Source organism: Oryctolagus cuniculus, chromosome 6 (genome assembly GCF_964237555.1).
Source record: "Oryctolagus cuniculus chromosome 6, mOryCun1.1, whole genome shotgun sequence".
Taxonomy (NCBI): domain Eukaryota; kingdom Metazoa; phylum Chordata; class Mammalia; order Lagomorpha; family Leporidae; genus Oryctolagus; species Oryctolagus cuniculus.
In genome coordinates this window covers 35,629,221-35,652,941 of record NC_091437.1, presented here as the reverse complement: position 1 = coordinate 35,652,941, position 23,721 = coordinate 35,629,221, and the positions used below count along the sequence as shown (strand labels likewise).

General features: G+C 37.5%; 1 protein-coding gene across 1 annotated transcript; it reads right to left on the bottom strand.

Moving 5' to 3' along the window:
• Positions 1 to 10,667: 10,667 nt before the first annotated feature.
• LOC103347992 (serine protease inhibitor Kazal-type 6) lies at positions 10,668 to 23,514 on the bottom strand. Its single transcript, XM_017341608.3, has 5 exons — positions 23,318 to 23,514; positions 19,318 to 19,340; positions 14,151 to 14,225; positions 12,264 to 12,379; positions 10,668 to 11,220 (listed from the first exon to the last, which is right to left on the bottom strand). Exons 1-5 carry the CDS (start codon positions 23,373 to 23,375, stop codon positions 11,175 to 11,177), a joined length of 318 nt encoding a protein of 105 aa, XP_017197097.1. The 5' UTR covers positions 23,376 to 23,514; the 3' UTR covers positions 10,668 to 11,174.
• Positions 23,515 to 23,721: the final 207 nt, after the last annotated feature.

Here is a 23,721-nt window from a genome sequence, read left to right as displayed (position 1 = left end):
CAAACACTCTTTATGTATTTTACATAAATAAATTCACATACTTGTGAATTAGTTATTATTAGCTGAATTTTATTGATAAAGAAACTGAGGCACAGGCTTTTATATACATAATACTCAGATCCACTCAGATCTTGGTTGCCTGGCACAGCCCAAGTTTATGATTATCTTTGTGTTATAATTATTATATATACTACTGTCATTCTCAAAATCATTGGAAAATAAGTGACATTCATTTCATATTTTTATTAAGATGTACTATTATAGAGACTTTGACTGAATGGAAACTTCTAACATGCAAATGTGATGAATGGTTATTTAAAGACAATGAGAGACAGTTTTCAAGTTCTTTTCCACTGTTAAATACAGGGCATCTGGACAAGTGATGGCACTTTGTCTAGAACAGTGTGTTATAACATCATTTTACCTGCTCACTGGACCAGCCAAATGAGCTCAGGGGATCTGAATGGAACAGGCACAATATCTCTCAACCCAGGCTCACATTTGCCAAAGACCTGTGTGATAAGAAAGGGCCCACTGGAGAGAAAAGCACGTGCCTGAAGTCCTCCTTGACTTGAGCCCCTGCAAGAAGAGAGCAGACAGGATACATCAGAACAGCTCAGAACTGCAGAATTTTACTGTTGAAATTAACTTTACAGGTTTTCCATTAGAACTGTCTTGCTCTATGGATGAAGAACTGAGACCCACAGAAGAGAAGACAACTTACCAAGTACACTTACCAGGTTTGTTATCTGCACAACTGAACAAGCAGAGATCAGGCTCCAAATGATCAAAGCTGTCATCATTTTATTTGCTATTTATGTGATTTTATCCAATCATGTTTTTTACTTCTCTAATGCTTGCCTTACAACTATGCTATCTAATCAAAGAGAAATGAAGGGAAATTCTGGATCTAGTATTTGTCAAAGAGGAAAATGCTAAACTAAAAAGTATTTGAAAATTCCACAACCTAGAAGTCATTTGATTAAAAGATAACCAAGATAACGGGTGAACAGTGTATTACTCTAACGATAAAACAAAATAATTCTGAGAGCATTGAAAAAAATCATATGATTTACTACCAATAACATCAATAATATCTACCATCTACTAAGATAGTTCTGTATTTTAAGCATTGTGCTAAAACTTATATACATGAAGTCATGCTACTAACACTGTTTTAAAAGATATGGGAACTGAGCTCTGGGACAAGTAACTTGCATGAGTCCATATGTGTACAGCCAGGACCCCAGCCTCGGTCTCATGGACTCTAAAGGCAGTGTACCGACACAGAACATTTTCATGAAAGAACTCTTAGAGCATATGCTTCCCATGTGCTGTTTGCATGTGATGAAACAGTAGCCAGGAAAAGGCAGTGACCTGATCAGTATTAAAGAAGACAGCTACAGAAGGATTAGAAGCCAAATCTTGGCAAACAGGTCCTGGCCACTTTATACTATATTGCGTTCTTGCTCTCTTTCTGTCTCTGTCACTTCTTTCTATCTATTATCTATCTATCTATCTATCTATCTATCTATATCTCTATCATTGATCTATCTATTTAACATGTATCCATCTATTCTCGGCTCTTCCCCTCAATGACCTACGTATTTATCTGGTCATTTCTTTGCTTAACTGGAAGGTAAGACTGACTCAGCTTTCAGTAAAAAGGGGTCTCAGAAAATTCTGGAAGTTGAGAAATTTAGATGAGAGTTTCTGATTTTAATCTAAATTTCTTACTTGAATGTTGAAGTTTATTTCTAAATGTATTCTACTAATTGTGGTTTGCTGAGAAAAACACAGATGCCCTGAATCTCCTAGATTAGCACATGGGAATCACAATGTCTGGGACAGGCCTTCTCATCTTATGAGATGAAACATTGTATGTGGAATTGTAAAAACTATCTCTTCCATAGAATTACAGAGAAAATTAAAATAGCTAATTTAAAAAAATTCATTCTAAAGTATAAGTGTGTTGAGTAGTCACCATCATTAAACATCACTTTCATCACTATAAACTAAAGCATCATGTTATGATATTGACCAGGCTGGTACAGAATTCTGTTTCTTTTATATATTCAATTCTGAATATTTTTGCATCCATCTCTATCCTTTGATGTAATTAAATTACTTTAAAAAGTTTGTGTTTTTTTTTTTTTTTTTGAGACAAGAGATTCAAAAAGTTCTTAGAAAATGTGCACTATCTTTAATTCCATTTCCCATGAATTTTTTGAAGCCCCTTTGGACTTTAAAACTTCATTACATAGGACCAGTGTAGCCTTACTCTAAGGCAACATCTTTATGAACATGCAAATAGATGTGCATTAACGTGAGCTTTTAACTCTGGAACAACAAAACAGTTCTAACCCTGAGAGAACTGCAAGGATTATTCACTGTGTGCTCCACTTGGAAGGGAAGCCAAAGCAGAGCCTATAGTTTCTGTGACAGGAAGACAAGGCATTGAGAGTTCACGGGTCAGAGTGGAGCTCAGAAGCTCTGCAAAGGAACCCTCTACCACTCAGCTAAATGTTTATCGCCAGTTCTGGGTTAAGAAGCTACATGCTGTCAAGGTAAGATGCACCCATCTTTTGCTGTGAACTTAAAAACTGCTCTAAAAATGGTTAATTAAATAAAGGTAAGCATAACAGATTCAAACACAAGTATGTCAGAAGTTATTGGAGCTCATTTTCAGGCATTTGAGTACAGTTAGGACAGTTTCTGCAGAACGGGAACATACACACCTCATAACTTCATTACACTTCAGAAGAGGCATATTTCCTTATAGGTCTATGAACAGCATGTTGAAGTATATACGAAGATATTTTTACACATTATTTTCACTTATCCTAAAATTATGTATGTGATGTCTTATGAACATTGTGAATGAGACATTACTGAGTCTTAGTAAGTTATGATTTAACTCGTAATTCCTTATAGAACGCCAAACAAAGAGACTACATACGTGTAAATCCAACTCCTTTCAGGGACTCAGCACTCTGGGGTACATAGCCTAGCGGGCTCTCTGTAGTACAGCTATGCTGAGAGCACAGAGTGATTTCTCATGCAATTTGAATTGATAGGAGGACAAAGGTTACCCAGGCCCCAACACCCTTGAAAAGATGACATTTGAGCTGAAAGAATAAAGAGGGCGATCCATGCAGGAGAATGAGGATTTCCTTTCCCCACAGTTCGCTTTGCTTGGTCTTAAAGACATCCATTGCGGTGCACATCGCACTCCTCACCTAAGCAGCATGGCGTAACGCTCTCCTACAAACCAGGTACGTATACTGCCAGCAAGTAGAAGCAAGTCTCCTCCAGATTTTAGGATTTCAGTAACAAAAACTTAGTGTCCATAGACGGGTGGGAAGGAATTCATACTTGATGATGCTTTCATGAGATCCTGTTGGTTTTGCTTATATAAAAGGGTAAGAAGATTTTTGGGAAGTCCCTGAACTGAACCTATAATTAGTTATGACACCTATGGGAAGGGCTCAATGCTTCTTTACATACTCAGTAAGCAAAAATGTCATGATGTCTCCTTAAGTCTATAAAATTTTGAAAGCATTGCGCATTCAATAAGATTATTGCTACAAAATGAGCTATATTTTATTGGGTGAGCCAGCAATTTTCTCTGTAATGAGAGCTTAAGCACAATGTTTACTGTAAAATAATTCATATAAAAATAAAATAATTCAGATAATTGCCATTTTCATTCTGACCTGAGACTGGTGTGGTTGTTCTCCCACAACTGCTTCGCTTGCTCAGCAAAAGTTGTTACAAATATTTTCGGCAACAGAGTTGAGGATTCATTTCTTCTACCTCTTACTGCCAGTTTTTCTGTATCCACTCTGGTACCCTCACTCCACTCCTGAACATTAACCCACCTTTGACTTTTATATATTTTGTAATCACATAGCATCCTCCAAGATATTTTTAGACAAAAATTAAATCTGAGTTGTATTATGTTTTTAATAATTTTATTATCAAATTTATTTTCATCAAATGTTTTAAATGTGTGTGTGTGTGTGTATAAAATGTGCTCTTGGGCATTTTCCAATCATTCTTTGTTCTTGTATCAAAACATACCTTTCCCTAGCAGTGAAGGCTGATTTTCTAAACCAGTGGTTACAAGCTAGAGATACTGGGACTGTACTCAGTCTGCAGTTTTTCTCTTCTGTCTCTGCTGTGATAGTGTCTGTTTTAATGGGTTGTTACATTTACATGTTGTCTCATTTGTAAAAATTTTCAATATCTTGAAATCAAATGCTTTGTATCAGTCTAGACTATGCAGATATGTGATTTTTAAAAATTTCACCAAACATTATTATATGAATTGTCTCTGACAATTCTAAATTGTATTTACTGATCCCAATTGCATTTATTTTGTTACTTATTGCCTTATATATTGGAGATAAACTGATAAATAAAGACTGACAAGAATCTTGCTCTCATAGGACCCCTGCCCAAAAGAAATTAAGCAAAAAATTACAAGGCAAAAACTATTAATTCAATAGTAAAAATAAAACCACCTATAAAATGTGTGTGCTAGCCAATTATTCATAACAAAGTTGGTGCTCATAAAACTCCATGTTGTTATGTTAATTAAGGAAAAAGAGGAGTGAACATTTGGTGCAGCAGTTAAGGTGTTGCTTCAGACCCCTGCATCCCATTTACAGTAGCTGGTTCAAGTTCCAGTTCTGCTCTGCATCCAGTATTCTGTTAAAGCAAACTCTGGGAAGGCAACAGGTGGTTCAAGTACTTGTGTCCCTGCCACCCGCCACTCAACCAGGACTGAGTTCCTGGGTCTTGACTTCACCATGGCCCATCCCTGCCTGTTTCGGGCATTTTGGGAGTAAATTAGTGAGTGGAAGACCTCTCCACATCTATTTGTTTCTCTGCCTTTCAAATAAAAAGAAAATAATTAAAATTTTAAAATTATTTTTAAAAAGCAGAAAGGACTCAAATATATTACCAACTGTCTAACTTAAGGGATCTGATAAAAAATAGCAATCTAAACTGAAATCTAACCAAAAGAAGGAGATAAAATAGAATAATAATTAAAGGACAGGTAAATTAGATAAATTAGATAAAGATCATAAAAACAATAGAGAAAACAAATAAAACCAAAACTTGATGGTTTGAAAATAGCAACAAAACTGTTGAAGCTTTAGGTAAATGAACTAAGAAAAAAAAGAAAACTCAAAGTACTAAAATCAGAAATGAAAATGGAGACATTACTATTAATAAAGAAATTTTAAAATTATAAGAGAACACTATGAACATCTACACACCAATGAGTTAAATAACAAATAAAATGGATACACTCTTGGAAATATACTAACTGCCAAAACGGAATTACAAAGAAATAAAAAATTTGAGTAGACTTACAACTTGTAAGGAGATTTAATGATAATCAAAAGCATCTAATGAAGATAAGCTGTAGAACAGATAACTGGTGGATTCTACAAACATTTACAGAAGCATTAACATCAAGCCTTCAAAATATTAATTAAGGCTTGCACGTTGAAAACAACTAAACCAGAGAAAGCATAAATATAAATTCCCAAATGTCTGCAAAAGCTAGGGTGGTGTTAGGCTGGAACCAGGACTTCCATATGGGTGGCAGGTACCCAACACCTGAGTGATCATGTGCTGCCTCCAGCATGTTTATTAACAGGAAGCTGGAACCAGAGTGGACAGGACTCAAATCCAGGTATTCTGATATGGGGTGTAGGTGTCCAAGTAGTATCTTGACTGCTATACCAAATACTCACCCCTAATAAGATGCAGGCATTTTGCTTGGGTTGAAGACACTGGTTACTCTATGTGAGTCATGTTTGTGAGTGCTGGAGTTTGACTTGTGGCTCTAGCTTCCCACAAAAACAGATTCTAGAAGCCAGTAAGCGGCCGGCACCATGGCTCACTAAGCTACTCCTCCGCCTGCAGTGCCAGCACCCCGGGTTCTAGTCCTGGTTGGGGCGCCGGATTCTGTCCTGGTTGCCCCTCTTCCAGGCCAGCTCTCTGCTGTGGCCTGGGAGGGCAGTGGAGGATGGCCCAAGTGCTTGGGCCCTGCACCCGCAGGGGAGACCAGGAGGAAGCACCTGGCTCCTGGCTTCAGATTGGCGCAGTGCACCGGCCGCAGCGGCCATTTTGGGGGTGAACCAATGGAAGGAAGACCTTTCTCTCTGTCTCTCTCTCTCTCACTGTCTAACCCTGCCTGTTGAAAAAAAAAGTCCGTAAGCAATAGCTCAAGTAATTGGATTCCTGCTACCTTGTGGGAAGCTTGGATTGAGTACCCAGCTCCTGGTTCTGGCCCAGCCCAGCCCCACGTCGTTGTGGGCATTTGAGGAGTGAACAGGCAGATAAGAGTGTTTTCTTTCTCTTTCTCTCTTCCTCTCTTTCTCTCTTCTCTATCTCTCTGAAATAAATTAAAATTTTAAAAAGTAAAAAAGTCACAGGCATCAGCTCTGAAAGAAAAAATAAACTCAGAGAAAGATGACGGAACCCATTTACTACATGCCTAGCCCAAGTCAATCCATTTGAAACCAGTTCTCCTGCTGAAACCATAACTTCATCACAAAATTCACACAATAGCACACACACTAGAAATATGGCAGACACAGGTCAACCTCTTTGAATATTTGCTTGAGTCACTGTTGAATCATTGATACATTTATTTCTGATGTTCCCTAATAATCACGAAGATTCTCTCCAGTTCAACACTTTCATTTAAGTCACTCAATTTATTATTATTGTGTAATATATGGTTTAGGGTTATGATATTTTCATTAATTATCTTGAGTTTAAATTCAGACTCTGATTCTGTGACTATATGATTGTTGACAAATTATTTAAAGTTCTATATTTCAGGCTTCTGGGTTTTTTTTTTTTTTAATAATATAGGACTATGCCTTCAAAGCCATTGCTAAATTTAAATTTGATAATATATATGTGTGCTATATTATGAAAGTTTTTAGCTGACATCATTAGTAATGACTTACTTCATTATTTTATGTATTGTTTTCTCTGGCTTTCTTTTGTTTATCCTTTTTAATTTTAATATTTGTTTATGTGTGTGTGGGGGGGTGTATTTCACTTAAAGAAGCCTTCACATTGTCATAGACAGGCACCCAGGAACCTATGTTCATTCAAGCCTAAATGCTGACACACCATGTCGTGAATTTACCTTCAAAAAAATCATAGAAGGAGAAGAGTTAAGAAAGACATGACTTCGCAACAATTGGAGTGGGAGCATAAGAAGGAGAACAGTTAATGATTACAAGATGGTGAGTCAGTTTTAACAGTGTTCCCATTATCATCTGAAACTATAACAATAGATACTGGTGTTTAGATAAAATAAATTCTTTTTATGCAATGGAGCAAAGAGTACAAACTATGCTTGAAACAGTGTGTTCTGTCCTGAATTTCACAATAATGCATCCACAATTGTCAATATCTGCTCCTGTTATAGACTGTGTGTTGCGATTTTAAAAAAGTTTTAATGAAAATATTCAAATATATAGTGATGTTAAAATAATTCAACAATTAACACCTATAAACCTAATTATATCACTAACATTTTACCATATTTATCTTCAATTTTTATTTTATATATTTAAGGTGTTCAAAATGTTTGGATAGTACAAAAATAAAATTATTACTACATGAAAACAAATTTATAAATCATCTTTCTTACCTTTGTGGGCATCTGTTAAAATATCGATTCTTTTGGCACATTTTCAGTATGAATACAAAATTGTTAACTACAGTCTTTATGTTGTACATTAGATTCTAAACTTGTTCATTCTACCTAACTGCAAACTTGTTGAATTATTTCTCATCTTTCACCCCCCTGTCTCCACCCCTGGTAACCTCCATCCTATTCTCTATCTCTGTGTGTTCAACTTGATTTTAGTTTGCTTATACATCTGATCATTTATTCATCTTCTATCCATTAAGCCATTCTTGATGCAATTTAAAACTAATTGTAAGCATCAATATCCTTCCCCCAAGACTTTTACTGTGCATGTCATAGCTAAGACTTCACTAAACATTTATAGTCTTTTAATATAAACCTTTCCAACAATTATTTGCATAAATCTTCAGTGTGTATTGACTGGGTTTGACAAATGTATACATCTCTGTAATGCAAATCCCATATTTAGACTGTTACTTTGTTTTTATGTGACTTGTCTCTTCTTCCTAAGAAATGGAAGATTTCTGGTCCACTGTTATTTATTTTTATAAGTTTTTCTTTTCATCCTCAAAGAAAAATTTGCCACTAGACAAGAGGCAATATTCTGACAATTTTCAGATATGATTCCTTGAAATAAGTGGTAGGATTAAGATGCGGATAAAAGATTTGTGTGGAGGGAGGAAGGGGTAGTCAGTGCAGCAGAAGATGGAACTAGAGGCATTCATGCAGGAAAGGAAAAAGCAGTGGTAATGACCCTGTTGTGTGAAGGACAGAGGACAGGAATTTGGCTTGGTTGAGGGAAGGGTTCAAAAAGGAGAGAGGGGAAGGAGTGGGCCATGTCAGGGGCAAGATGTCCAAAGAGGCAAAGTGGTTGTTGTATCAAAAGAGCTAACTTATTTCAATGAGTAGAAAGTAAAGAAAAGGATTTGATTTTCCTAATGAGTAGAAAAATAAATTTACAAATACAGCAAGGAAAGAAAGAACAAAATGTTGGGATGGGGATTTCCAAAAATGGTAGCTGGAAAGAAGATAGGTAGTTTACAAACTACCTAGATATATAGTTTATATAATTGTATAATTAAAATATAGTTTTATATATATATATAAACAAAAATATCCTGATCACAAAAGATTATAATTCCATAATGATGACAGGTGTCTTCCAGTCCAAAGGACTTGTCTAGCTTCTATTTTTGTTCTTCTTCAAGATATTTGCTAGGTCCAATCCCTCATGTCCGGATCTTCCAAATTACTACTCTATCTGATTTAGTACAACTATTAGCAATTCTGCTTAATCTTTTTCTATATGGCCTTTGTCACCTTCTACCTTATTATGCCATTTATATGTTTATTATATTGATTATTTTTGTCTATTTTTCTGACAGTAAAGCATCATTGGCCCTCCTTATTCACAAGCACAGCTGTATTTCAAATATTTTTAAGAGTCTACCCCAGAGTGTGTACCCAGTAAATGGCTGTTACTGTAGTGAAGGTTACGGCATTGTAAATTCACTTAAAGTATTTTGTGTGAAATTTCCCAGGAATATATTATATATAAAAACATGTTGTGTTATATGAAAGTACTCAAGAGTTCCCAGGGCTTCCATCTGGATTTCTTATACATATATTCATATTCTAGAATTGAGACAAATGCTTAGATATTGATCTTTATCAAAGAAATTGTGTTCTATTTTTAAAATAAACTATCTTTTTAAAAAAAGTATTTATTTATTTGAAAGACAGAGAAACATAGAAGGGACAGAGAGAGCCAGAGAAAGATCTTCCATCCTCTGGTTCATTCCCCAAATGTCCACAACAGTCAAGATACAAAAACTCAATCTGAGTCTCCCACATGGGTGGCAGGGGCCCAATTACTTGATCCATCACTTGCTGCCTCCCTGAGTAGGCATGAGCAAGAAACTAGAATCAGAAGTGGAGCTGAGACTTGAACCCAGGCACTCCAGTTTGGGATGTGGACATGAAACTGCTGAGCTACGTGCCTGACCCAAGAGCTGTGTTATAACCTTCAGTTTTCTTCCAACTGAATCTGTTTTCTTTAGCAATTTGCTAATTGGGCTTCAGGGCCTTAGGGTTTCTAATGTCTCATCCAGTTAACTCAGTCCATAATAATGTTCAAAACTAACTATAATTAAATACATAGGTTCTCACAGATTTTGTTTATATTCTCTACTGAACATTTTGTAACATATTTCCATATGGTAGACCCTGTGATGTTGCTGAGAAACAAAATACAGTATGTTTTCATACATTATGTAGTCCAAAGCCACCATTTCAGAGAGATGAACAAACTATGGTCTGTAGAGGACAAATGTCTTGCTTTTATATAAAATATTTTCCTTAAATGGGGAAGAATCAATATTATATGATCAAATACTTAAAAATAAGTATTTTAAAAATTATTTATTTATTTATTTGAAAGGCAGAGTTACAGAGAACAGAGGCAGAGAGAGAAAGAGGTCTTCCATCCGCTGATTCAATTCCCAAATGGCTGCATTGGCTGGAGCTGGGCAGATCTGAAGCCAGGAGCCAGGAGCTTCTTCCAGGTCCCCCACTTGCATGCAGGGGCTGAAGGTCTTGGGCCATCTTCTACAGCTTTCCCAGGCACATTAGCAGGGAGCTGGATTGGAAGTAGAGCAACTGGGACTTCAACTGGCACCCATATGGGATACCGGCACTGCAGGTGACAGCTTTACCCAATACACCACAGAGCTGGCCCCATAAAAGTATTTTAAAATAATTGAAGCACAGTGTATGGTCATGATCCACATGCATATTCCAAGAGAAAGAAAGGGAGTTTTCCAAGATTTCACAGTGACTAAATGACTGACTTAAATCAGAAAAACAGGTCTCTTGATAGCAGGTCAGTTATTCCAGGTGCATCTGTATATACTTTTTTTAAAAAAATATTTATTTATTTATTTGAAAGTCATAATTACACAGAGAGAGAAGAAGAGAAGAGAGAGAGACAGAGAGGTCTTCCATCCGCTGGTTCACTCCCCAATTGGCTGCAACAGCTGGAGCTACACCGATCCGAAGCCAGGAGTCAGGAGCTTCTTCCAGGTCTCCCACGTGGGCACAGGGGCCCAAGCACTTGGGCTATCTTCCACTGCTATCCCAGGCCATAGCAGAGAGATGAACGGGAAGTGGAGCAGCCAGGACTAGAACTGGCACCCATATGGGATGACGGCACTGCAGGTGGCAGCTTTACCTGCTACATCACAACTCCGGCCCCCTGTATATACACTTGATCTCAAAGTAAAAGCATAATCTGTGCTTTGGCAGAATTTACTTTATTGAAAAGCAAATCAAGAGAAATAGACATACATTGAACTCCCAAGACCCAGGCAAAGTAAAAGATGTGTCTTCATAAATTTGAGGCATTTGCTAGGAAAAAGTAAAGCAGAAATGAAAACAGAAGAATGAGAGTGCTGACAAGCCAGCACCAAACACTGGCTTTCATTCAGCATTTCCCACGATGTTTTAGGTTAATCTTCCCATCACTTTTCCTATGAAACAGAAAGACAAACGAATGTTCAGTGCAATACCATAGGAACTCACCAGAGATTGGAAACAGGTTTAACTATGGTAAGGCTCTTCTTATCATTTGATTCTATAGATACCCATGCCTGTGATTCTGCAAAGATTAATTAAACGCACTCAAAAGTGCCATCCAGCCTAACTGTAGAAAACACCAATTAAACATATCTCAGAGTTCTGATGAACCTTAGACATCTTGATACTAAGTACTCACTCCCTAAGAGAAAGTATACATGCAAGTGGGAAAGGCAGAAATGATGGAAAAAATAATGACAAAGGGCTGACAGTGTCACAGTTCTATTATGAGAGAAGATGGAAGAAGCCGAGCCAAATACTCAGGTATTTTTATTTTTTATTGGAAAGGCAGAGTTGGGGGAGGGTGGAGAGGGGGATACACACGCACACACACACACACATATATAAGATATATATAATAGAATATATATATATATAGATAGATATAAGATATATAAGATATATATATCTTCTATCTGCTGATTCATACCCCCAAATAACCACAACAGCCAAGGTTGGGCCAGGTTGATTCCAGGAGCCTGGAACTCCTTCTTGGTCTCCCATATGGATGGCAGGGGCCCAAGCAATTGAACCATCTTCCACTGCTTTCTGGGGGACACATTAACAGAAAGCTGGATTGAAAGTGGAGCATCCAGGACTTGAACTGGCACTCATATGGGATACCAGCATTCCAGTTGGAGTCAACTCGCTGTGCCACAATGCTAGCCCCAGAATTTGGCTTTTCACAGCACACTACAGAGCCCTTCAATAGCTTACATCCATTATTCATATCTCATCTTCCCCCATTGACCTGCTCTTCAGGAAAGCTTGGTATTGATCAGACATAATCAATGTGTTCATTATGTACTGACATTGATATTGAAGTGTTTAATTAGAAATAAGTAAAAAAATAAGAAAAATATATCCACATAGCCATCTCAATCATATCCTAAAGTTTGTGTGCACAATGGACAGGTTTGGTGAGCATAACACTTACGCCACTGCCTTACAGAAGGCACATTTGTTGCCATATGTCTGACCATCTGAGCCACAGTGGGGATTAGATTCCCTGGTGCAGAAGATCTTAGGGTCACGGAACTCGGCACAGTCAATCTACCAAAGTAAGCACAGTGACAGTCACATCAGCGCATCCTATCTAAGGGATTGTTCCTCAAAACAGAAGCTGTGGACAACAAACTTTTAAAGTCATGTATATCTATATAGTTGTGACATACAGCATCTCCAAAGAGAAAATAGCTCTCCTTGTCTGCTTAAGCAGAATATGTTAACTATTTGAGAAACAGGAAGCTTATTATGGAAAATACATTACATTTTTGTATTGAGTAGTAAGTTAATGATGTTAAATGCCATCTTTAGGACTTTTGGCCCATATAAATCATTCCAATTGAGGGTAGCTTTTGGTCATTAAATTACATTAATTTTTTCAACTGTGTTGATAGCACACCTTCTGCATTGCTATAACTGACCCTGTAAAGGGTTCTAAGACATTACCTGATTACTTTTTTGTTTTCCCCGTGAATGTAACATCCACTTACTATCCCTTGAAAATAAAATTCTAACGTTTCCATTGTCACCTACTCTGTCTCCGAGTCAGTTGAATTTGAACTTGTGAGCCTATTATAATTTAGTAACAGCTACCTCAGTTGCTGTATTTAGAAGTATTTTAATGTTGAATTCAATCTTGTTCAGAACATGGGTTGATTGTTCAATAATTATCACCACGGCGCTATAGAAGGAATGGTAGCTGTTATGCTACTAATATATCCTTGGCTATAGAGTTCTCTCAGAAGTAAACTCAAGTTCTAAGATTTCTTTTAAACACAATGTCAACTGAGTCAACACTTGGCGTGTAAGGGAAACTGAATATTAAGGATGTGATATGCAATATGTTAAACCGAACTCCTCTAAAAGCCACTTTTTTGTGTGCAGTGTCATAACACTTTAGAGGAACTTTGGTTTTTTGGGGTCCCAGTTCCATTAAAAATAACACTGTCTTATGTTTACCAATTGTTTCATAATCAAACTACTTCATTATCAAACTACTGAGCAATACCCTCACGAGGTATATTCAGCAACAGTATATCAGCCAGTTGACAGATGAGAATACCATGTTCATGAAAATGGAAATGTTTACAAAAGCTTGAACATATTCTTCCTCACTGTTGACCCAGAACTTTCAAATGTCTAATATACTTGATTTCCAATACATCCTCATCGGGAGAGTTAAGAACTAACTGCCACTATGAACCTTTGACCACACTTACAGTCAGAACACTTGGGCTTCATGAAAATAGCTTATGAAGCCCAAAGGACAAAAGGAGGGATGCAGGTCATAAACCTGTAAGGTATTTGAGATTCATGTTAAATGAGTAGATTTTCAGCTGCTCTTGACACAAAAACAATAGAAAAATGGGTAACAATGTAAGATTCTGGATATATTCATTTGCTTCACTATAGTAATATTTTTATTATCGATATGTATCCCATAGCTTCATTTGTAAAGCCAAAATATATACAACAAAATTTATTTTTAGAAAGGACTTAATAAGGAAATGTATGAGCATTGGCAAAAGGAATCACTTATTTAAAATATTAACAAAATATGCACTGATGAAGTATTATGTATAGAAGACACAGGGATGGGTATTGGTCACGTCAAGGAAAAAGAGTAATGAACTCTCTCTCAGTAAGTACACCATTAAGGAAGCAGAGAAGAACGTGTGTAACAACCATGCATGTTGGGTAGATGCCATAGTGGGACAAGCAAAGCCAACTTGGAAGCTGAGCCAAGGGTGTCTCAGTCAAAGCTTTGTGAGTCTCTGGTGTCAGGACAACTAGGAAAAGAAACAAAAAAGTCTCTTACTTGAAAGAGGCGTCTCCTTAAGACACCTTTCCCTGGCAATCGGCCCTCTGATCTTGTGATCCAGCCTCTTTTGTCCTTTAGAAAGCAGATATGGAAGTAGTACTTGGGCAAAACATTCACTTTGAGAGTTTCTAGACCCTCCCTTCCTCCCTTCCCCTTCAATCCCCTTTACCTGTCCTTTGGAAGTGACTAAGAGAACATTTTCAATACACAGAAGCAAGTCAATCAACTGGCATATGATCGAACTTTCTTAGAACAGATACATTTCATACTTTTAAAAATTATAGTGTCCTTTGATAACCCCTGAAGTAAAGTGAGAATCATGCTATAGAGTTTGTTCTGCTCTAGTTGTGTTCTCTTCAACAAAGCACACAGTACTTGCATTTAAATTTTGTCAACCAAAAAACCTTTGCCAAGTCTAATTTCCATCTTCCCAGTGTTGTTAAAGGGGTAAAATGTGGTCCCAAAATAGTTGTACAGAGTTCATGTAGAATATTGGAAATCATTCTGTATTAGGAGTATAGAGAGAAATCTTTTTTTCTGCCAGCCTCTCCTGACTCAGTTCTGAGAGCCATCTGGAATTCATATAAAATGATCTACATGGATTCTAGCTGGTATCTAAGGTTCCTTTCAGCTGTGATGGTCCAAGGGTTAGCAGTGATTACTTTTGATGAACTTACTTAAATAAAGTTCTTACATTCTTTGTCCTTTAGTTGAGTTAGAAAGAAAGCAACTTTTTTGGGGTGCAGTTTCTCTCTCTTTTACATATAGAGAGCACTCTCCATGCACTTTGTAAGAAGTTATAGCTTGGTGGCTGCAGACAAAAGAGGACCACATTCTGTGAGCCTCAGAGGCGGTGGAAGGTGACAGATGTCTCTGCAGAGTCACCCACTTAGGGAGGCATAAGGCAAATGAGGCAAGGGGCATCAGGACTGGGACTAGAAAGAGAACACAGTGTTCACAATTTTAGGAGAAGTAGACTGAGATTTCTCCACCTGAACTTCTACTCTTTGATTTATTTATATGTAAATATTTTATATACTAATATTTTATATACTTGCATATAAATATGTATGTTTTATACACATAGAATGCCTTTCTATGAAAATCAAATGATTGGTTTGTCAGTGGAAGTCAAAGCAGGTCTAGCCTGGGGCTGATGGCAGGATACTACATCTCCCTCAAGGTTTCACCCTGGAGGCACTCAGGGGACTTGAGAAAGGTGAAATGCCCTAGACTCTAATAAAAATGTCCCAAATCGGCTGCAGCATTGTGAGGTTGTCCCTTAGAATTAGACTGGCCTGGGTTTAGATTTTGTTTCTCTCATGTATTGGCTATATTACATTATGAAAGAACTTCATTGTTCTGAGTTTAAATTTTCATAGGGGTTAATTGTTTGAAAATATTTGTAAAATATCACGTGCTATGTGGAAGGTTGGGATTATAAACACTAACGACATATATTTTACCAAATTCTACAATTTGGGGAACCCATTAATGTTTACTCTATTTTAGTGATATTGCATTTTTTTGAAATGTTCTTTAGATTGATACTGGATTTGGCAAGAAACTCCATTTATCACCTGAGATATTCCACTCTAGAAAATTATTACTTTCTGCACATAGATGTCAGTATTCAGTATTAGCCTGACCTCTTGAGGTTCTTCATAGAATTGCACCTCTTAAAACAGTTTGGAATAGAGAGATTGTAGTGCCTAGATTAGTCATCTTTACTAATACTGAAAACAAAAATCATTTGACTTGGTTGGAAAAAAAAATGGGCTAATATGGCTATTAAGTCAACTTAAGGCTCAATATAATTAATATTTTAGTCTAGCATTTTAGGTTACAAGTAAAGCCACTGAAAATTTGAAATCACACACACACACTTGGGGTATAGAATGACACCTCTTCTTCCTTTCACTTAAAAACTTTTATCTGTGTGGTTAAATCAGCTCCATCATCTGCCATACAAGTATTCTTAACCACTGCCTGCCTTGGCTTTCTCTCGCCCTATTTCTCTCTCTGCACTTCTGAAGCTGCTCTCAAAAATGTTGCCTTTCAGGGTTAGTGTTTGGCACAGTTGCTTCACATGCCTGCATCCCACACGGAACTGCCAGCTTGAATCCCAGCTACTCCACTTCCAATCCAGCTTCTTGTTTATGCATCCTGGGGACAGAGGCCCCTGCCAACTATGTGGGAGACCTGGATAGGGTCCTGGGCTTCTGGCCTCGGCTTGGCCCAGCTAGTTTGTGTTCTCTCTCTCTCTCTCTCTCTCTCTCTCTCCTTCTTACTTCATTTTTAAAATGGTGCCTTTTGGGACACACCCATTGGCCATGTATAAAATCTGATGACTTCTTTATGATAAGTGCTACTCTTCATCACTTCAGCGTTTTGAAAATTTGGTCTACTGGTTCTCCCCCCGTTTGTTCTCTGTTGGTTGTCTTCTATTTTTCCTCCAGAATACTAATTATAATAATCGAGAAGGTGGTTTTATATTCTTGATTTCATCTACAAACATTTTCACAAAAGGAACAGATAAATCCCATACTTGTTTTTATGAGTTTACTTCATTATCTCAAATTTTGATTCTTGATTTTCAGAGTATAAAAGGCACCTTTAGTAAATAACTTTATTCACACGGCTTATGTATGTCCAAAATATAACTGAATTTTTCTTTCAAAGTTTTGTATCCCAGCTTTCATTTTTGCATCCCATATTCCATTTTTCATAACAGCATTTTTCAGATTCATTAAGCTGCCCTCAGATCGCCACACTGCCATTTCTTAGTGTTACCTTTTACGTGTGTCTTCACCTCAAGGCCTCGTGGCTAAGCCCAGATTTACTACCTATACCAGCTCTCAAAACTTTTTGTCTGAACTAATACAGCAGTTCTCTTACTTTCACATCCTCCCTGCACGTGGAGACAACTTATCTTACTTTAAACTGCTGTTATCCTATTCTTTGCTTCAAGATATTAATCGCTCTCGTATGCTGATTTAGAGAATTCTGCTCAAAGCTTTTTCACATGCACTGACAATTGCTCTCTATTATGAATTAAAATCCACTAATATAGAGTCTGACATCCAGAGACGGGGACTACAGCTTTACAGTGACCAGTAGCCTTCAGCTGACCGGCTCCTCTTTCTGGGTTTCAGTTTTCCCATCTGTAGATGGGAAAGTTGTAGATGCAGTTGTATTTAGCTATTTGGTCAATACATTACTTGTAGGTAAAATAAAGCTGTTCAGGAAAAATGAAGAGCCTCAACTTCTTTCTAGTCATGAAATGTTGTTTAATTAACTGTACTCAAATTCTCCAATTTTTATCTTAAGCTACAACAAAAATAAACCTAAATATGCCAAAGTATTATAAATGAAAATGATTGTCATTCATTGCTTATAAGAGGTTTGTTCTGTTAATTCCAAACTAGACTATTCATTTAAATGTGTCTTTAAGAATATGATTTTCAAATACAGAATCTGGTAGTAAAATAAAATAATATTAAAAAAACATCAAAGACAATATAGTGACTGATTCAAAAAGTAAAATTTACTCACTTTTGAAAACAATCCTGGGGTCAGCACTGTGGTGCACAGGTTAAGCCTCTGCCTGCAGCACCGGTAGCCCATAAGGGTGCCAGTTTGAGTTCCGGCTGCTCCACTGCTGATCGAGATCCCTGCTAATGCAGAAGATGGTCCACTTGCTTGGGCCCCTGCACTCACATGGGAGACCTGGAAACACAGGCTTTGGGCTGGACCATCCCTGGCTGTTATGGCCACTAGGGGAATGAACCAGCGGACCGAAGGTTTCTCTGTCTCTTCTTCTCTTTATAACTCTGCCTTTCAAATAAATCTTTTAAAAAAATCCTTATTCTGAGAATCTTTTGGAATTATACTACAGCTTCTTAATGAAATACTAGTTATGGCAAACAGTTTTATTTTACTTATTATTATTATTATGTGATTTAATGTACCTACTTGGCAAATTAAAAAGGGAGCAACATATTGGTCACTTGCAAGTATATTTATGAGAAAAAATTTTACTGGAACACAAGTTCCACAAGTCTAGGAATGTGTGTTTGCTTAGCATGAATAATCTTTTTGAAAAAATATAAAAATGCTAAAGGTCTATAATTTAGATTGCTAATTATAATCTTCCATCACTTCTTTCATCATGGAGAGAATTCTTGGCATAAGAAGAATGGTTTGAGTGTCAGTAAATCTTCGTTTCTTTGGTTTTGGCTGGATCAGACTTGAGCAGGCATGCTCTTAACTTCGGTTTCAATTTTTTCTGCTTGTTACTGAGAGTCCACCCTTCCTCCAGCCATGAAGAAGAGAAGTGGCATCTCTCTGTCCTTTATATTTGAGGGGACAAGAGATAGCAGCCTTGGCAAGACAGGCTTGGTTCATAATAATTCAGATATTTAGGGCAGAGAAGGGCTTTATAGATCATTGAATCCCATTCACATATGAGATGTGATGAAGTTTGGAAAATATAAAGCCCACCAATGGGGATAAATTGTTCCTAGTTCAATTTTTAACCCCAAAGTGTATTCAGATTTGAGTGAACTAGTCTGTGTGTCCTGAATACAGAACATTGAACAAGTTTTCTGCCTACTTTAAGTTCTTGTTTCTAAGAAAGCAGTAATAACCTCTTCCTAACTCTTTCAGAGGCTATTAATTATTAGCCAATAACTAATCTACATATAACCTTTTACAGTTTGCCAAGTGCTGTGGGATACTTTGTGTAATTTAAGCCCAACTTCAAGTCTGTGAAGTGAATAGGGATAATATCCTTTTTTTTCTGTAGTCTTGAATATGGAAGCTCAGAGAAGTCAAGTAAAGTGTATCACACAGTGAAATCAGTGACAGACATGAATTTTTATCTTAGAGCCATCTTACTTTTATTTGTGTTCATTTTCCTTTGACAAAACGTGAGACTATGTATGTAAGCCTGTTTTAAACTAAAAATTTCATACCCATAGAAGGATTACAGTTTTTTAAAAGTAATTATTTCACTGACTTTTACATTTGGCCTGCAAAAATTGTTCAACTCATTATTTTTGCCCTTTTACCCACAGACAAACTTCTTTTTTTTGCCAAAGAATACTAGCCATGCACCCACCCAGATCAGAAGAACAGATTAATAAAAAAAAAAGTCACTCACCTTGCCTTCTTGAGTGAAGACACCTAAAAAAAAGCACAAAATCCGAACAGTGTAACTTACGAATTGCAAGCTTTACGAAACCAGAAAATCACCAATGCTTGCTCCTGGTTCTTGGTGATCTCAAGAAACCAAAGCACATTGTGAGTTTCCTTCTATTAATGCCTGCTCACTTCTTGAGGGGCAGTAGAGACTGGGATGCTGATTGATTCATAGCCATCTTTTTTTTGAAGAAGCAACATTTGTAGAATGTTGGGAGAGGATGGGAGAACATTTAAGGATCTGGAGATTCATATTAGAGTCCTACCTCTGTCACTAATTTACTATCGTCTATGGTCTCATTTTGGAGAAGCTGGATTGAAAAGTGCTCTCAAATATTTGCATTTCAAGGTTCAGTCCATGAAGTTCCTCCTAAAAGCCTGTGCTACAAGTATTTAGGAAAGGTATTCAGTTTGTTTGCTTATTTGTCTGTTTTTGGATCTCAAAATTGCTCTTCTGTACCTTATTTTTAGGTTTATTTATTTTCATCTACTTGAAATGAGAAGAGAGAGATTGAGAGAGAGAGAGAGAGAGAGAATGAATCTTCCATTTGCTGGTTCATTCCTCAAATCCTTGCAACCAGATCTGGAATCCTCTGCAGCCATGAGCTCAGACCTCTATTTGGGTTCATATGGGGGTGGCAAGGTCCCAAGCACTTTAGCTATTACCTTCTTTTTTTTTTTTTTTTTTTTTTTACAGGCAGAGTGGACAGTGAGAGAGAGAGACAGAGAGAAAGGTCTTCCTTTGCCATTGGTTCACCCTCCAATGGCCACCGTAGCTGGCGTGCTGTGGCCGGCACACTGCGCTGATCCGATGGCAGGAGCCAGGTGCTTCTCCTGGTCTCCCATGGGGTGCAGGGCCCAAGCACTTGGGCCATCCTCCACTGCACTCCCATCCACAGCAGAGAGCTGGCCTGGAAGAGGGGCAACCGGGACAGAATCCGGCACCCTGACCGGGACTAAAACCCGGTGTGCCAGCGCCGCAAGGCAGAGGATTAGCCTAGTGAGCCGCGGCGCCGGCCAAGCTGTTACCTTCTACTCCCCAGGATGCATTAACAGGAAACTGGATTGGAGTGCAGTAGCCGGAACTGAAACCATCACTCCCTCATGGGATATGCTGACTTAATCCACTGTACCACAATGCCCTACCCTCTCCTGTGCTTTGTGCAGGACTTCAACTCTAAAGACTTAGCCCAGGGGCCCGTGCTGTGGCACATTGGCTTAAAGTCCTAGCCTGAAGTGCCGGCATCCCATATGGCCCCAGTTCTAGTCCCAGCTGCTCCACTTCCCATCCAGCTGTCTGCTATGGCCTGGGATAGTGGTGGAGGATGGCCCAAGTCCTTGGGCCCCTGCACTCACATGGGAGACCCGGAAGAAGCTCCTGGCTCCTGGCTTCAGATCGGCACAGCTCCGGCCATTGCGGGCATCTGGGGAGTGAACCAGTGAATGGAAGACCTCTCTCTCTGTCTCTACCTCTCTCTGTGATTCTATCTTTCAAATAAATAAAATGAATCTTAAAAAAAAAAAAAAAAGACTTGGCCCAAATGTAAACTGGTAAAGACCAACTTAATTTCTTCTCTTTGACCAATTCTACTTCTACACCTCTCTAAATTCCTCAAGAGAAAAAAAAAAGTCAATATATACAATCTTGTTTCCTTCCTTCTTCCTCCCTTTTCATATTTGTTTTGTAATTTTGGATCATTGTAAATAGCCCGGTGGTTTAACAAGTGGAAATTGTAAAAATCCTAGGTATAGTCCTGGAAATTGCTGCTGAATTTTTATCTGCAGCTATTTCTGAGGTGTGCCTAGTACCGCAACAGCTCTTCACATAAGCCCAAAGCCCCTTTAGTGAGAAGCAGTATAGATTAGTACACTCCATCTCCAGGACTGCCCAGCACTCATAGCAGAACAACTGGAGACGCCTCTTGTTCAATCTCTATTAATGGGGATAAAGACAGAATGAGGCTTTAAATTGGAAAGGAAGTTACTGAACATTTTCAGTGGTGATTACTAACCTCACTAATTCATAACTAACAGTGTGAGTTTACTAAACATACAAATTCTTAGAGTAATCCCTGAAAAGTCCATGATATAAAATCTGATAGGGCCTGGGAGTCTATATTTTTGTAAACGCTCTTAGCAGTTCTCATACCCATGGAAAACTCATTATTATGATTATCTGTTAATTCTCCATGCACAAAATGGTGATGAGAAGAGCAGAGTTTTGCCCAATGTCTCGTATGTGGTAAATGGCACAGCAGAACCGGGACCAATGCTCACAATGCCTGAGTCCAATCTAGTGCTCAATTTAATCACATTTTAGTTATAATCATCATATTAATTGGACATTTGTTGAATATTTACTACACCTCAACTACTATGTTAAACACCTTACATACATTTTTATCATTCAGTTCCCCACACGGAAATCGTTCTTTTATATCCTCAACTTATATATGAGGAAAATTGGGCTCAGAAAGGTCACAAAGCTATAAAGTGGAAATGCCAGAATAAATTTATTTCTGTGTTCTAACATTAAGGCTCTTAGACACTCATTCTAAATAATACCTAGTACATTTATGAAATACTTATGCTTTGGTAACTTAGGTAGAGTAGTCTACACTTTGGTAAATTAGGTTTAGCAGTCAACTACATTCTATTAATGAACAGTATATCTTCCTTTGCAAAGAGAAGCAATATGATGATAGCAATTACTTTCTGTTTTTGCAACTAAATTGTAACATGGCTGGATGCATTTTTCTACCATCTCAGCAGTTGATTGCACTATAATTTTAAGTTATTTAGCTCTAATAATCAAGCTTACTCCATAATATCGAAAGAATCCTTTATCCATTTCTTCATATAATAAACTTCATTTGTTTACATAAATATGAGCAGCAACAGTGATCCATAGACTTTCCAGAAGCTAAAACTCATTGATAAAATGTTTTTTAACATGTTCTGCAATTTAAAATCTTTAATAGTGCTAAATTCATGTGCTATTTTCACAGACAAGATACACGAGACGTGGACATACCAAGAACTTAGTCTTACTGCTAGCATTTTACAAATGAGAAAATTTTTCAGACAATTGAGATATTTCTCCAGCTGACCCAACCTTCTACAGGAAGAGATGGGACTAAATCTTGGGTCTACAGACTCCAGCATGTGCTTTATCTGCTATAACACAACACAGTAGAATATTAAAGAAGAGAGTAAATATATATAATTGTTCCACCTGTTCTGATGGCCCTGTAACGAAAAACACGACCTTGATGTACAATCGTGCACTGAATCATCTTAAGATTTTTTTTCTCATTAAAGTGACCAAAGATATTTTTCTGCTTGAAAAACTTGTTTAGTTCACCGGCAACATATATGTTTCTGCACACCAAGGTTCAATTCAAGGATTTCCTCACTGAGTTTACATTTTCCCCTATTTCAATTTCAATTTCAATTTCAATTCCATGAGCCCCTTTGTACTGATAACTAAGGACAGGAAAGTTTCTTTTGTACTGGAAAAGCCACGCTAGTATTTATTGCAGTTATTCATCCTCTAGACTAGTTCTATGGAACAAACATCAATTGTGATCTGGATTCAAATTATAAGTTCTATTTACTTGTTGCAAGTCCTTTGGCAATTTTATTAACTTTTTGGTGCCAGTTTTGTATAAGTAGATTAGGGATATGACTACCTATGAATATCACCTTTGGAGATTGAACAGAAAACCTCTTAGCACATGCCTAGATGCCCATTTATTTAAGCTCAACAAGTGATGCTTTATCATCATCACCCTTACCATGATCATCATCATAATCACTACCAGCACTGGTATGATGATGTCTCTTAACTTGTCTTTCATATCAAGTTTGTTAGAATTTTGAATATGTTGTACTACTACTCTTGTCATCTCCAGTTCAGTACAGATATGGGATCTTAATTTTAAGAAAAAACAAAAACTCACCTGAGAAAAGGCAGAAAAGAGCCAGAGAGAGGAGCAGAAAGACACCTGCTATTTTCATGGTGTCAGTCAGCCCACTCAGATCAAGGCTACCTGTCCCGCTCAGGTTCTCTGTCAAGACACTCCCCAGAAAGCACTAAAACACACAATCAGACATTTATATAGACATGATAGAGGCAGTTGGGATCTCCACCTTCTTTATAAAAATCCTATTCTTAAAATCAAGTGCAGTCCCACATGCTTTAGGTATTTATTGGAACATGTGACATTCTTCCCATCAATCTTAAAAATTAGGACAATTATGTGAGTCACTCCTTAGATCTTATTAATAGAGGATGTCATTTCCACTAGTAGCCTGCATTTTCCTGACAACCAATACATTCTCTCTGCTCTTTCCTCTAAGGTTT

What these genes read in the sequence shown, in the direction of transcription:
- LOC103347992 (XM_017341608.3), bottom strand. Translation starts at nt 23,375, where the DNA reads ATGAAAATAGCAGGTGTCTTTCTGCTCCTCTCTCTGGCTCTTTTCTGC. An exon ending in TCTTTTCTGCCTTTTCTCAG is followed by an intron (nt 19,341 to 23,317) that starts GTGAGTTTTTGT and finishes GCTTTTTTTTAG; the next exon opens with GTGTCTTCACTCAAGAAGGC. An exon ending in GCCTTCTGTAAGGCAGTGGC is followed by an intron (nt 11,221 to 12,263) that starts GTAAGTGTTATG and finishes TCTGTTTCATAG; the next exon opens with GAAAAGTGATGGGAAGATTA.